This window comes from Artibeus jamaicensis, unplaced genomic scaffold (assembly GCF_021234435.1).
Source record: "Artibeus jamaicensis isolate MK-2021 breed Jamaican fruit bat unplaced genomic scaffold, CSHL_Jam_final scaffold_612, whole genome shotgun sequence".
NCBI classification, from domain to species: domain Eukaryota; kingdom Metazoa; phylum Chordata; class Mammalia; order Chiroptera; family Phyllostomidae; genus Artibeus; species Artibeus jamaicensis.
Window position 1 is genome coordinate 2,517,302 of NW_026522049.1, and position 15,569 is coordinate 2,532,870.

General features: G+C 53.3%; 1 protein-coding gene across 3 annotated transcripts in view; it reads left to right on the forward strand.

Annotated features, from left to right (window-relative positions):
• The window catches only part of CPEB1 (cytoplasmic polyadenylation element binding protein 1), a 50,342-nt gene that overhangs the window by 20,966 nt on the left and 13,807 nt on the right, over positions 1–15,569 (forward strand). For all 3 annotated transcript variants that reach the window (XM_037153612.2, XM_037153613.2, XM_037153614.2), the window contains exon 3: positions 7,324–7,512. In XM_037153612.2, coding sequence (XP_037009507.1) covers positions 7,324–7,512 — 189 coding nt within the window. The remainder of the gene's footprint in view (positions 1–7,323; positions 7,513–15,569) is intronic.

Here is a 15,569-nt window from a genome sequence, read left to right on the forward strand (position 1 = left end):
CTACTTCTGTGAGGTACCTGAAGTAATGGAATTTATAGAACAGTTATTGGCGGCTTAGTGGGGCATTAGTGTTTCATGGATGCAGAGTTTCAATTTGAGATGAAAAATCTTGGCCTTGGATCCAGGCGATAGGTGCACAAAAGCATGCATGAACTTAACGCCTTTAAATTGTACACTGAAAAAAATGCTAACATTTTGTTTACATATATTCTATCACAATGAAAAAAAAACATTTAAAAATACAAAGTACTGCTGGCACATTTATCTAATTTTCATTGTAAGTAAAAATATAGTAGAATTGAAATAGTAGAGGAATTGGTTTCTATTATCTTTTTAAAAACGTGAGCCAGTTCTTTGATGGTGGGAAAATTCTCATTATTCCTTTTTTTTAAACTCAAATTTCTAGTCTGCTTCTCCCACAGAATTTTATTCTAATGTAATACTTTACACTTGTGTCTTGTTGATCATGCTATGCCTCTCTGCAACAGAAATAGCACATAAATTGAAATTTTAAATGATTTCCTGTGACTGAAGTCTCAATTGTCATGGCATCGATTGCTAGGGCAACTGATTAAGGCAGCCTAAACGTGACAGATTTTGATAGTTCTATTCTTCAGCTAATCATTGTTTATTGGAAATGCTTCTTAACGAGATAAATGAGGCATTTAAAAACCTCGTGTAATATTAGATGACTCACTTATTCCTAGAGTGACTCAGAATTTTTAACACCAAGTGCATTCTGATTGTTCGTGTTTGTAGATTTGGGCTCTGAGTATAACCTGTTCACGCAGGACGGGAAGGCACTGTAAGAGCAGGGTCATCCAATTGTTTGAACTTGGGTTTTGTGCAAAAAAAAAAAAAATCAGTCATCTGTCATTATCTTTAGTCCTTTGTGTGCTGACAGTTCCATTTACTCTTACATATTTGTCGAGAAGAAGAAACTAGAAAACCGTCCAATTTGTGAAAAGATTTGTTACCTAAGTCAGCTGTCACTGAATTTCTCAGTTCTTTGGAAGTATACCAAGAATGCTCTATGTAGATTTCAGATGACTACCATGTTATTCTTTCATTTATAGACCTTATTTAGGGTGTTCGTTTACCTGAAGAATTGAGAAGAAAGTTGAAGTATGTTAATTTAAAAATACACCCCTGCAGCCCTGGCTAGGTAGCTCAGTTGGTTAGAGCGCCGTCCCGATCTGCCAAGGTTGTGGGTTCGGTCCCTGGTTGGGGGACACAAAAGAAGCCACAAATGAATGCAGAGATAAGTGGAACAACAGATAGATGATTCTCTCTCTTGTCTCCCTCTTTCCCTCCCTCCCCTCTTTCCTTTCTCTAGAGATCAATAAATTAAAGAATAAGTAAAAATACACCTTTGCCAATACAATATTCTAAAGTGCACTTTATACTATAACTTGCTTTAAGTATGTTTTGTCAAAACCCTGGGCCCATAGATTTTAACTCAATCTGCTTGTGGTAATGTCAGCTGTAAAACCTAATTTAATGAAGTCTCATTCTTATTGTCAAACCAATTAGTTCAGACAGACTTGCTTTTTGTCGCAAAAAATGTGACTTCTTTTTCCCCTGACATAGCATGCAGTTCTCATTCACAACACCCACTGTATGGAGCAGGGTTCCTCATTGTAGTGTGTGGTATGGTGAGTGGTCGTTCAGTGTGGTTCAGTTCGTATCTCTTTGATAACTAATGATGTTGAGCATATTTTCAAGTGCTTATGGGCCATCTACATGTCTTTTTGATAGACCTTTTCAAGATTTTCTGCCCTGTAAAAAATATTTTTCCTTTTCCTATATACTGTAGATATTAGCCATTTGTCAAGTATGGTCCCAGATAGCCCCTCCTTTTTGGCAGCTTGCCTGATTATCTTCCTAAGGGTGTCTCGATGAGCAGAAGTGTTTCGTCTCAGTGAGCCTGGGTCATCCGCATTCTTTCCCAGTGATCGTTGCTGTCTGTGTTCTGTGTTGGAAACCTTTGCACTCCCTACTCCAAGTCACAGAGATACTCTGTTGTCCTAGAGAGGCTTTAGCATCGTGACTTTTCCTTACAGGCCTCTCTGATCCCTGTAAAATGCGTGTGTGTGTAGGGAGTGAGGAAGGGGGTCAGGCTTCATTCTTCTCTCCATCCAGCTGTTTGGCCGTCCCTGCACCATCTGTTCAGAAGTCTTTTCTCCTTGACCTGCCTTCAGGCAGGTCTCCTGTTGGGGTCGCACAGATTGATTCGGTGGGAATTAGCTCTTTAACAGTTATTGAATCTTCCGATTTGTGAAGTCAGCATATGACATTCTAAAATCTAAACATTGGTAAGATCCATTGTAAGACATCATAGAAATTGCTTTGAAAGAATTTACAGGATTCCTTTGAAGATTATGAAAAGCAGTGAAGATGGACATAACCTGATGGTCCTATTTTTATGCTGGGACGTACGACATAAACCAAATGCTCTCTGTTATACCTTGCCCTGTAATGTGACTTTTAACGTATAGCTAAAATTGCAGGGCCGCTCTCCTTGTGTACCCAGGCCATCACGCGCTCTTTCTCCTTGCGTCACTGTTGCCCTCATTAGCACCCAGCTTAATGAGAAGTTGTTCTCTAGTCTCTGAGCTTCCAGAGAGCTCAGCCTTTAGTGTCAGACACAATAAACAAGTGAGCCGGGGTCTTTGGTCTGAGAGGCCATAGGGAGCCCTTGGGGGTCCTTGTTTAGGAGGATGCACACCACGAAGAATGAGGTTGTGTGAGAACGGGGTGAATTACCTGGAAGAGAGAATCCAGGGGTATAAAACCCCTGTTAAACTTCGGCTTCTTGAAGTGTGGTCAGCAGACCAACGGCATCGGCAGCACTTGGGAGTTTGTTAGAAATGCCAGATGCACTGCCTCAGAACCTTGTTTTAAAAAGATCCCCGAATCATTGACATGCCCATCAGGGTCTGAGCAGCACTACGTAGAGAAATCTGCAGCCCACCAGCGCCCAGGGCCAGAGCGCACATGGAGCAGTTGAAATGACCTTGACGGGGGTCCGACTTCTGCAAGTTCACGCATAAAGTTGCCAAAAGGGATTTTCAAAGTCATCATCTTGGTTTCCTTGATTTGAGGGGGGGGATAGTCTTTCAGACAGTCCTACACATGCTGCTTCACGGACGTGGTAGAACTTGTCTTCCACCAGCGGACTGTCCAGTCAGTCATTTGAATGTACCTAATGGGGACAGAAGACCCACGGTCCTCTCTCTCCTATTCGTGGGGACTAGGATTGGGGATGACATGTTTGCTGTATGTCCTACACAGCGTGCTTATTCAAAATCTAAAAAGGAAAAGCAGAGGGTGGATTTTATTTTGTATTGTTACAACGTTTGTGCAGTAACTAAAGGAAAATAAATCTATTAGCGCCTACTGCCCTCACACAGTAGCTGTATCTTTCTCTGTGTGTGTGTTTTTTTAACCAACATTGTCCACCAACACACAGAATTTTCACACATAGTTATAATCATGGCATCAGATTCAGCTTCCCAACTCCTCCAGCTGTTTCTCTCCCCCCTTGTCTTCCTCTTGCCCCTGGGCTCCCTAGCTCTGTTCTCCGGTTCATCTTGGGCCTCTTCCTCACTATTTTTTGTTTAAAGTGTACAGAATCCTCACTGCGTGCTTGAGCATCAGCTTGATATTCCAGCCTCAGCTCTTCCCGGTTTGACCAGCCCTTCTCCCCTGTCACCTCCACAAACTACGTATCTGGTTTCCTGTGATCAGCTTGTGACACATCTGCCCAGGATGCCCAGGGCTGTCCAGGGCCATCACCACCTGCCTTTGACAGTGGAGTCTGCCCTCACGGTTTCACAAGTCACTGTTCTGTTCTTGTCCTGCTGCCCTGTTTGCCTGAAGCTCGGGAAAGATGGTTGCTGAGGCCCTTGAGCAAATGTGTGCAGACGGTGCTAGAAGAGGGGCATCGCAAGACAGACAGGTCTGGTGCTGAGGATGCAGAACTCCACCCGGGGCCCAGGCCCTGGCTCACCTGCTTCTGAGTCCACCAGGGGATGCTTCAGCTCATGCCATGGTGAACTTCCAACTTCGGGTCAATTAACTAACTTTGCTGAGTTCTGTTGCTTAAGGAATTTGTAAAGAAGATAACTGATAATTTCAAAGGGAAATGGTTTTTAAATTTCAAACCAAGTGAAGGAACTTAAAGAAGAAGCTCTGAGCAGAGGTTGATACAAGAGACTTCGAGGAGAGAGCGAGTAAGCCGAGAAGTCGCCCAGATAGGTGGTCTCAGAATGAGAGCTGCCCCTGCACCTTGTGCTGGTTGTTAGAGACGCTTCAAGGGTCCAGTCACTGCTTGGCAAAGACTATAAAGCACATTTTCCACCACAAAGGACCAAATTCCTGTCTAGCACCAGGTGTGGGTTTGAGAGCCACAGGTGGGCATTTGCTCAGGAAAATCAGCCTTTCCTTTTCAGACCTTTGAACTCGCTGCCTATTGGCCTGTGTCGACTGCTTGCTTCTCACACTTCCCCCCACGGAACAGAAGGGGTAAGTGGGGAGAGATGAGGTCAGGAAGCTGTCAGAAAGGAGGGGCTTTTGGAGTAGGATGTTTCAGACCACGAGTGGCTGCAGTTGGAATGACCCTGCTTGCCTTCCACCCAGGACAGTCTCTGTTTAAGCCACTGTCCTTCCATGATTGTTACTTGCCTCCTTTCTCTCTCACATGTGTCTTGTTTGGGTGATAAATTATATGGGCACCCTATGGGAAGTAAAATACTGGTAAAAATTTGGGGGGGCAGACACTGTACCAAATGGACGGCTTTTCCTGGCAAAATACCTGACAGGTGGTTGCAGCTGCCCCTTGGCGGGCAAGAAAAGGTACCCAGAAAGGCTGAGTGACTAGGCAGAGGTCACACAGCACAGACCTGAGCAGAGGAAGGTCAGTGAGACCCCCACAGCAAGCTCGTTTCTCCCAGCTTGGCCGCCACTCTGAGGGTTCAGTGGGTGCAGTGAAGGCATCCTTTATTTGGAAGGACCAGTGCGAGGAAGGATGGAGCTGGGTAAAGGGGACATCTGCTGCAGCTTGCACAGGGAATGCAGAGGGGAGCTGTGTCTAGATCACAAGCTCTGCTTGTTCCTAAACATCCTGACACAGGCCTGCTACTCGGGCCCGGGGTCTCTGGGGGTGGAGTAGAGGGCGGCATTTGAGGTCTAGGTCAGTGCCACTCAGACGTCATGTGCTGCGTACTCCAGTGGGGCTCCTCTTCAGTAGGAGGCCAATCCCACAGGCTTTGGGTGAGGCCTAGGGGCCTCTCTTTGTAACAAGCTCCCGGCGAAGGCAGTACTGCTGGTCTGTCACATTAGACTTTGGGCAGCAAGGTGATAGTCACTGATTAGGGTCTCTCTGCATGCCCATGTCACCACATACACAATGCCCTGGTTTGAGAGGAGAGGGGAGAAATGGTGCCCTGTGGATGCTGAAGTAGAAGGGAGGAACCATACAGAGAACTGGCTTGGGAGGCAGAATGGCTTCTTAAGTCTGGGTATTTTAAAAGGAAGCATCATGTTTTGTAGCTAATACATACGGATGGTTTTGAAAAGTCTCCTTGTAGCTTGGGGAACGTGTGGGCGTGGAGGGCAGGTTGGCTGGGGGCAGTGCAGGCCTGTGTGCTGGTGAACCGAGGCCCTGACACAGACTGGGAGCCAGGCGAGGACCGCGGGATGGATGACACAGCAGCAAAGCTCTAAAAAAAAAACCTCCCGGGAGGCGTCCCTCCCACAGGCTGGCCGTGCCCGCTGGGCTGAGGCTGGGTGCCTGTGGACACAGGCGGCGCTGCAGGAGGCGTTGGCCAGCATTCCTGCGTGATAGCATTGTGCCCGCTTTGCCCACCTCGGACCCTGTCTCGGCAGGCAGGTGGTCCCAGGTGGGCCTGCGCCCAACATAGGGTTACTTCTGTCCCCTGGGAAGCAGCAGGGTGGGTGCTGCAGCCTGGGCTGGAATCTGGGCTGCTCCTCCTTTCTGAGGGTTGTGTGGGAGAAAGACTGGTGCAGAGAGGGTGTTGGCGAGGGCAAGATGGAAGAGCTGGTCTTGGTTGCTGGAGCTGTGGGGGGGTCACAGAAACGGGGCCTCGGTCCTGGCAGCAGCCCTTATGCGAGGGGACCAGGCAGCTGACCCATTCAGGGATGCTCACAGCTGGCAGGACAGCTCTCAGGCCCCCGAACGGGCAGAGCTGGTGACACAAGGTTCTGAATGGGGGTTCTGTGGGGTGTAAGGCCACATCTGAGACTGCCGCTTGTGTTTCGGTCTTTCAGACACTGGGGAGTGTTTTGTCCCTCTAGGCCTCCAGTTGCAGGAGGGAGGGAGGCGCCGGGCCTGATACATGTATGTGCTCCTGACGATTGCCCTAGTCAGGGCAGGTCTCCCTAGGCCTGGGGTGTAGACTGTGGGCCGCACCTCCAGCAGCCCCGCGACTCCCCCTCCCACTGCCAGCCCTGACCCCTTTTCTCTGTGATCAGCAGCTCCAGGCACGCCCAGAGCACCAAGTGTTGCTGCCCGGGGTGCACGTGTTCAGTGTTTTTCTGAAGGTTACCCCATCCCTCCGTGGAAAACACTGCTGTGTCAGGGTGCTGCCCAGGGGCCGGTTGGAGCCCATGGGTCTTTGCTCGCAGGACCGCGGAGCTTTGCACTGGGCTGCAAAACCGGGACTTGAGCAAGCAGCTGGAGAGAGTCCAGGACTAGAGTGTTTTTGGGTTTGGGGGTGGAGAGCAGAGGGAGGGACCGGGAGGGGCAGGAGGGCAGCGCCACCAGCCAGCAGGCGCAGCTTTGGCTCTGCTGTCGGCAGGCAGCGAGGACCTTAGTCCTGCCTCAGGGCCACCGGGCCACCATCGCTGGAGACCTGAGGGCGCTGCCTCACAACCCTGACTTACCGGCGCCGCACCGGCTGTTCCAAGTAGCCGCTGTGCTGCCTTTTCCCCGGGAGGCAAGTCTCCTCCCCGCCGTCCCCTCCTGCTCCTCCCCGTGCTGTGAGGGATGATGCCGCTCGCTCTGCTGCACGGCTCAGCCGGCTGATGTCACTGGCAGCGGGAAGCATCAGCAGCCTGATCACATGCTGGCCAGTCTGTAATGCGGACGGGATGGGGTGTGTGCCTGGGGAGGGGGCTGCATGGCCGCTGCTCTGGCTCTAACGCCCCCAAAAGTGCAGAGGCAGCTGCTGCAGCATCCCGCTCACTTGGACGTCTGGTCCCTGAGCCTGGGGAAACTACTATTAATAATAATTATTGTTGATAACATCAGGGCAAACAGCCCTTAACTCTGGGGTTTTGCTGTCCTCCTGTCCGAAACAGACTTCCCGGACTCGGAAGAAACAGTCACAGGCAGGATGCTTTTCCCCACCTCTGCGCAAGATTCTCCCCGGGGCCTCCCAGATGCAAATGACCTGTGCCTTGGCCTGCAGTCGCTCAGTCTCACAGGCTGGGACCGACCCTGGAGCACCCAGGACTCAGATTCCTCAGCCCAGAGCAGCGCACAGTCGGGTGAGTGCCAGAGAACGAGTTGGTTGGGGGGGAGGGGGCGCCGGGCAGCCAGCGGAGATATCCACAGCAACAGTTGTTCTGTTCCCCTTTGCATCCCCCACCCCTCCCCACGTACAACATGGAGCTGTTTTGCAAGAGATGGAAATGCTGGCCGTGAGCGTGCAGGACAGATGGTGGCTCAGAAGGGCAAGCACGGCTTCTCCGCTTACCCTGACAAATTCCCCAGAGTTGTTAGTCTGCACCTGGGGTGGCCCCGAGAAGGGTCCCCAAGGTGACAGCCCGAGGCAGGAGAGATCCGGATAAACCCCCTGATGCCCAGGCCTGTCTCAGAGATGATGAAGCAAAACACTTTTGGGTGGGGGAGGGGACTTCAGGGGCTGCTTGCTGGACGTCCAGATTCTGTTTCTCAGTGGCCTTAAGGCTAGGGTGCTCTCGTGCAGATCCGGTGGTCCCTGGGTCGTGGCAAGTGAGCTGGGTGATCCTGGGGGATTGGAATTGGCTTAACACAGGTTAAGAGCATCGATCCTGGAAGGGGGTGGGCAGGGTGAGCAGGGTGGAGTAGCTGTCGGCTACAGAGGCCCTTTTTCCTTCCTTTGTGTTAAGGGTGGAAAGGAAGGGTGACCCAGTGGATGAAGGGAGGGCCGCTCCCCTTGAGGACTGATTATCACCCAGGGGATTCGATGGGGACAAATCGAAGGGGCCTTGGCCCCCGTGATCGGCTTCTGCTCAGACCTTCCCTCTGGTGGTACAAGGGGAGGGGGTGGTCATGTGCAAGTCTTGGAGCATTCAGGAGGAAATGGGAACTTAAGAAATACTGTAGGTATACTTAAAATCTGCGTATTTTGCTGTCTGTGAGTTATGCCTTAATAACAAGTCGGCAGCAGCTACTTCAGGAGGATCAGTGGGGGTTGGGGGGGGGCAGCCATTTGCTGTTGCTGCAGGAGGAGCCACCCAGCCGCCGCCCCCCTTCCTGCCGCCCGGCTCCGGGCTCTGGCCCTGGTGGCAGCCAGGTACTGCCGTGTTGGTTTCTCTGGCCTCCGCCCTCTCTGGTGCAGGTCTGTTTTTAGACCACTTTGCAGAGCCTGGAGCTGCTGTGTCTGCTGGCATTTTAATGTCCATTTACTTCAGTAAAATCCCACTGGATTGGGGGTCAGTGTTGGGGGCTTTTAAATTTGGTTGCAGGTGGGGATGAGCTTTGCTGTAACCACCTCTGGGTGGAAGCCCTGGCCTTCCACTGCCTCAGGCTTTCCCCGAGGGTGGGGGCTGAAGGCCCCAGGGCAGCATGGTGTCACGTGGTGTCCTGGGCTTGCAGATCTCGGTTGGAGGCCATGGTGGCTTCCATTGGGGACACTCTGAAGCCCACCTGTGTGGCCTGCAGAGCTGACCGGGGCCCCGTCCCACTGTATCCAAGCCCCAGAAAGAGGGGCTCCCCTGGGAAACCAGCCTGTCTGTGGTGGCCAGTGGCCAACGAGGGCCCTGTCTGTCTTTCACGGGTGTCAGGTTGGGGTGTGGCCCTCCTTTGGCTCTGGTTTGTCTCTGCTACAGGGGCCTTCCTGAGAAGTGATCACAGCGGGCAGATGTGCAGGAGGGCCCATCTGGGGGCTGGGAGAGCTTGGCCTGAGAGTTGCTGTGAAATTAGGCTGTAAAAATAGCTTGGGATATTACTCAGCAGTAAAAAAAGAGTGAAGCCCTGCCATTTGCAACCACAGGGACGGACTCGGAGCGTATTATGCTCAGTGAAGTAAGTCAGGCAGAGAAAGACAAATACCATATGATCCCCCTTATAGGTAAACACTAACACACAATACAAACAAAACTAAGATTCCAACACAGAGAGTAAACGGATGGTTACAGGGCGGTGGGTTGAGAAGTGGGTGGAAAGGGTGAGAGGGAGTAAGAGGCACAGACTTCCCGTTGTGAAAACGGTCACAGGGAGGTCGCGCACAGCACTGGGAATGCAGTTCGTGTCACCCCAATAACCCGGTGTGGAGACACGCAGGCCCTCGGCTCACCAAGGCGATCACGTCCTAAGGTATGGGAACGTCAGACCACTGTGTTGTACACTTGACACTAAAGTGTTGTGTGTCAGCTACACTTTCATAAAAAAAATAGCTCAGGTCCAGCCATAGTTTCCCCAGCTTTGCCGCCCGGAGAGGCCTGCGCTTGCAGCTGTCTCTGAACTGGGGGTGGGTGTCCTTCGCCTCCTTCCATCTCAGGCTCTTGAGTGATAAATGTCGGTGGGCTCCGTGGACCAGGGAGGGACTGCAGTGTGACCCTTGCATTCGGAGGGACCAGGGGGCGCCCCGGCGGTGGGGCCTCACTGTGGGCAGGGCTAGTGTAGGCATGTCTTTCTCTCTGAGGGGTGGAGACACACTGTCCTCAGTCCCCATGTTGTCCTTGGATTTTGATGTCCCTGTGACGAGGGCTGTGTCCTCATTTCCTGCGTCCTGGCCTTCTTGGAAAGCCCACGCGGGTGCCGCCTCCTGCAGTGGGGTGCAGCCCTCCCACCACCGGCTGCAGCGGGTACCCTTGCCAGCCATGCAGGAACATGCAGCCCACAGTCCAGGGCCCACCCTGCCTTCCTGTGTGAGGTCCAGCTCTCTCCATCTCTCCAGGGAGGCTCCGGGAAGTCTGGGTGGGGGGGTCGTCCTTGCAGGCATCCTGGTGCCCCGTGGGCGGCCTCTGCGTGGACCGAGTCCTTGGGCTCTACTTGGTGACGTGGTGCCCAGGCAGCTGTGGCTTTCCCTCTGACCATCTCCTGCCACTCCCAAGTGTCCGCCACTGTGCGGGGCAGCAGGTTGGCAGAGAGCACAGCTCTTGACTGAGAAATCTTGGATAGATTCATTCAGCAAACACCAAGCACTTGGTGTGTGCTGGGCACCGCGCTAGGCACTGGAGATAGTCACCGGGAAGAAAACAGTTGCCCTTACACATCCCCTGGCCCCTGAGGGAGCACGGTGAGGAGGCGCACCAAATGCAGCGTGGGAGTTTGTGTGGCGGGGTGACCTTTCATTCGGTGCCCTGCAGGAGACTGGTGTGCAGGGCCTCTCCCAGGGGTGGGTCCTGCTGCTGTGTGGATTTCACGGGCCTCACAGGCTGCAGCGCAGGAATCCCCCCGGGGTGGAATCCGAGTTGGAGGCTGTGGTTGCCAGGCCAGTGCTGGTTCGGATGTGGCATTTCGTGGGTGTCCCTTCTTTCTAGACGGTGCATATCCCGTGAATGCCATCCTCATTGTCCTGGGGTGGGCGGTAGCATGGCCGAACGCCAACAGTATCCACTGCTTCCTGTGCTGAGTACATCACGTGACTGTAATGCCTCCGTCCTGGAAGATGGGTGCTGATGGTGGTCCTGTCCTGGGGATGAGGAAGCAGGCTCTCAAAGCAGCCCCACCGCCAGATTCGGGCCCTGATCTCAGTGGTTCCAAACCTGCTCAGCTTTCTGTTACACCTGGGTTCCCATGAGCACAGCCCTACAGTAGAGCAAGAACACAAGGTGGGGGACCTGTGTGGATGACTCTGGGACGACTGAGCCAAAGGTGTTAGTTGCCAAGATCCCTCAGGGCCAGGGCCTGCACTGGGCAGGTCTCAGCTCATGCACTGTGCCACCTGGGGTACGGTCTCCTGTCCTCCCCCAGGGGACTCTGGCGCGTGGCAAAACTCAGCGGAAGTGGAACCAGGACTCCTAGGGACGCCTGGTCCAGGAGCCTGGGGGCAGACCAGACTCGAGGCTGGGGATGCCAGAGCATGTGTCCTGTTGCCTCCACTCCGTGGAGCAGGTCCCCTGTGTGGTCCTCTTCTGGCTGCAGGCTGGATGGCCTGGGCCGAGAGGCACAGGTATCCTCTGCATTTTGCTTCTGCATCTGCAGTGCTTTCAAAAAAACCTTCCAAGGCAGCATCCAAAGTAGGGTTCCTCCTCTGTGTGGCATGGACGTCAGGCCCAGGGTTTCCTGCAAGTCTGCCCCGGCTGTCCAGCGCTCCGCCACCATGTTCCCAGCACACGGTGCGGAGCCTGGTCGTAGCTGTCAGACACATAGTCAGGGAGTGAGTGACAGGGGCTGACCACCGTGCTGATCCTGTTGGGTCTGAACTGCAGGCTTCAGGCAAGATCTCACCCCCTCCTCTCCTGCCCCCACTCATATTCATCCGCTGGATGGACAGATTCTTCAGGGTCCGTGACTCTGCATCCCCACGGCTCCTAGGGCCTAGTGGCCCACTCACGGGAAGCTGTGGTGGGCACTGGAGCCAGAGTCTTTGTGGTGGCATCAGGTAGTCGGTCTATGGAGGAGTTGCTCTCTGCACAGAGAGGGGAGGCGCTCCTGGGGACCCTGTGACAGTGGGGTCCCTCGTAGGTGAGGTGGCTGGCTGCAGGACATGTGGTTTCTTCTGTCAGGGAAACTTCCACAGATTGGGGCGAGGAGAAAGGCAGTGTCAACGACCACCCTGGACCTGTGGAATTCATGGTCAGAGCAGGGAGATGAGACAGAGGAGCTCACCCGGAGTTGCAGGCTCGGGTCCGGAATGAGTGCCACCCTCCCCGTTCTGACCTCTGAGCCTTCAGGTCAATTTTGGACACACAGCCTAGAACCGAGGTTGGGGGAGGGAGGAAGGGACGTGGCCTTTTCTCTCAGGGTAGGACGACCAGCTCACGTCTGCGTTTCTCCTATGACTTCTCCCGTTGGAACAGATGTCTGACTGTGTGTCTGGGGCCTTGTCTCCCCGGCTGAGCTCAGTCCCCGACTGTCTTCCACGCAGTCCTCTGTCCGGCACAAAGCTCCCACTGCCATCGCTGCTGCTGCTGCCACCGTCAGACTCTCGGTGCCTTTGTCCTCTTAGGCAAGGCTTCAAAAAATTCCAGCAGTGACTCAGCTGTGAAACCCACAGGAGCTGGCATAGAAGGGTGACAGTGGAGAAAGCTAACAATTGGTCTAAAAATATGACTGCTGATTTGGTCTCTCGCACCCGCTCAGGGAGCGCTAATGAGTGGAGCCCTCTGCCAGGACCTCTCTCCTGTGACTTCCCTGAGAGTTGACGGTGGCTGGTGCCAATCCTGGCCAGCCTGTGAGTGGGCATGGGTGCTTCCACTTCAGGGAGACCCTGCTGTGTGCTTCCTAGTCACTTCCGGAGGCTCTGGAGTCACTGTGTGCTTGGCCAGCAGGGCCGGGCCTTGGTGAACCTCTGACTTCCTGTCTGTGACCCCTGAGCTGTGCAGGTCAGGACAGTAGCTGAGCAGGGGTGACGGTGGGACCCCGGCCTTGACGGAGTGAGCTCTGTGCCCCATGCTGGGGAGCAGAGTTTGAGAGTCACAGGCCTGCAGCACAGGGACCTGTCGTTTCCAGAAGACTTTAGGTCTCGTGGCTTACTGAGAGTGCCTTTCCTGTCTGGTCGTTCCTCCTTCCCGTTAGGAAGAAGGGACCAGCCGAGGACCGGCTGCTTTGTGTCTTCCCTCCTGACTTGCAGCTCGTGGAAGTCAGTGCCGCTCACTCAGCACTCACATACATGGGGGCAAGGCAACTCTGTGGGCTGAGCTAGGAGCAAGACGGCTTCTGTCTCTTGAAATGGGGTCCCTGCCTGGGACCCCACTGTCTCCGCAGCTTTCCCTCTCTCTGGCCAGTGGATACTCAGCACTGCCTGGCCAGGCCCTGCGTGCTGGCGGCCTGCACAGGGATAGTCACGTCACTGTAGGGCACTTGACCACGAGTGACAGTTTCCAGAAACACAGCTTCTTCTGCGGTTGTAGGAGCTCTCAAACCACCTGGGAACCCCAGGCACCTGGACACTAGGGTTTCTCATCTTCCTTGTGTTTCCTAGTCACGCTCCTACTATAGCCTTGGCTCCATCCAGTTTTGTCTTTGTAGGACGCAGGTGCATGGCGGTGCAGACATGACCCAGGTGTTAATTCTGGGCACCCTAATCCTGCACGCTAGCCAAATGGCATTGCCCCTTCTGGCCGTCACCTCCAGCCTGCACCCCCGCTGCCCTATGTGGTTTGGCAGAGCTCAGGGAGGCTCTGCACCCCCTCCTTGCACCTGAATGGAGAGGTGATGTCAGGGCTGGGGGGGGCCGTGTGGGTTCGTGGGAGGGTGGGCAGGGGAGGGGGACTCTGCAGCCTACATCTGCGTACGTTCAGTCCTCCTCAAAGGAAGTGTCTGAAACCAGTGGCCGTGGCACGTACCTGGGCTTCTCTCAGTCTCTGTGTTGGTGACAGGCTGGGCAGGCGGGTAAGCTAAGGTTTTTTCCCCAGTTCTGAGTCTCATGGAAGTCAGGATGGCGTCCTCAAATCGGGGAGCTGTGATGGAAAGGGTGTGGCCTCAGCATTCTCGCTCTAAGGCCTAGGGGACAGTGCCTTTGGTACATCCAGCGAACACAGTCCCCACTTCCTGGCAGGTGTGGAGCCAAGTGCTGCCGGGTGGGGTGTAGGGATGGATGCCAATCGTGTGCCTGGTCGAGCAGGCAGAACCCCGTGCACGTGTGCCTGCAGAGGCCTGTACGGGTGTGTTCTAACAGCTCGTTGAGAAGAAGATGATTTCTTCTAGACAGAGACTCCGACGCTGCTCAGGTACCACTTTCTCCTCTGGGGAGTCTAGCCCCGCTCACTCACGCTCTGCTGAGATCAATCACCTCAAAAACGGCAGAGAGTCAAATGGGAATTGACTAGTTTTCTTTCCTGTCATTAAAAAAAAAAAGTTTTCTGGGAAATAATTTCAAACTTAAAGAATTTACAGATACCAGACAGAAATCACGCGGAGGATTCTGGTATTCCCCTTTATCCGTCCGATTCTCCTGCTGCTGACTGGCTCCTCATCGCTCCCACAATCTCTCCACAGGGTGGGGCCAGAGTAGGTTTACGGTTGTGAGCATGCAAAACAGTTTATTCTTGTCATTATTTATTACTTATTCTGTTTTCTGTACGAACAACTGTAAACCTTCTTTTGCCCCACCCTGTATGTGTCTATATATGTGGTTTCTGAACCGTTAAGAATACAGATGTTCTAACATTGGTACACGGCAAAGCAGCCGTCTGCCCCTCTCCGTCTCTCCCGCAGCCCTGCCCAGTGCTCTCAGTTCCCGCATGGGTTCCTTTCCTCCTCTCGGGAAGTAGCTGCCATCGCGCCGTTGGAGCTGTGCTTAAATAACCTACAGTTTCCAAGTCAAGGGAAATAATGGGACACGAAAGGATTTTGGCGGCTGGTGAGGGGGACTGATGAGGAACTTGAAGTAGCAAGGCTCGGGATTTTCTAGATCAGTGCTTCTCAAACTTTCACGTGCGCACAGGTCTCCCCTGGGATTTGTTAAAGTGCAGGTTCTGCCCGAGTAGGCCTGGGGTGGGGCCCACGGTGCATCTTTAATGAGTTCCCACAGTGGCCCGGCCCCAGAAAAGTGTTCAGACCTGGATGATGGTATTCCCAGGGCTCGGACCTTGGGGAGGCAAGAGAGCTTGGCTGTAGATGACGGTCAAGGACGTGAAGGCAAGTGGATGTCAAATCTAGGTATTTAAAAAAAACAAGATGCTAATGAAGAAGGTGCAAAGCTTGGAATCCGAAAGAATTGGGTCCCCTCCCTCCCCATCACTCACTAGCGGTTGGTGACTCGCACAAACGCTTGCTCTTTGAGCTGTGGGGCTCCCTTTGTTGAGATGGGGTAACGACACCCCCTTGTTAGGACTCATGAAGATTATTTACCGCGAGTGTTTCTGACAGTGCCTGGCATGCTCTGGGTGTGCAGCACACGGAAGCTGCTCCCAGCCCAGGGCAGGAGCGTGACTGATCGTGGTGCACAGGAGAGCCCACGACTGACCGTGCACTGCGAACACACAAGGACGCGGAGGTCATTGGCGGCCAGCGTGGGCCGTCCTGCCTTTTCCTCTTTGGGCAGGGCTATTATTAGCCTGGAAGATGAGGTAGAGATCATTCCTCACTTTGGCACAAGAGTCTGACAAAGCCTCAAGATTTCTGTGTGGACATGACAAAAATAAATAAAAATTGCAGGTGATTTGATGGATTTGTGGCTGGTAGAACAGCTGTCCCAGCAGAGGGAACACAAATCAGTGACTGAGAAAAG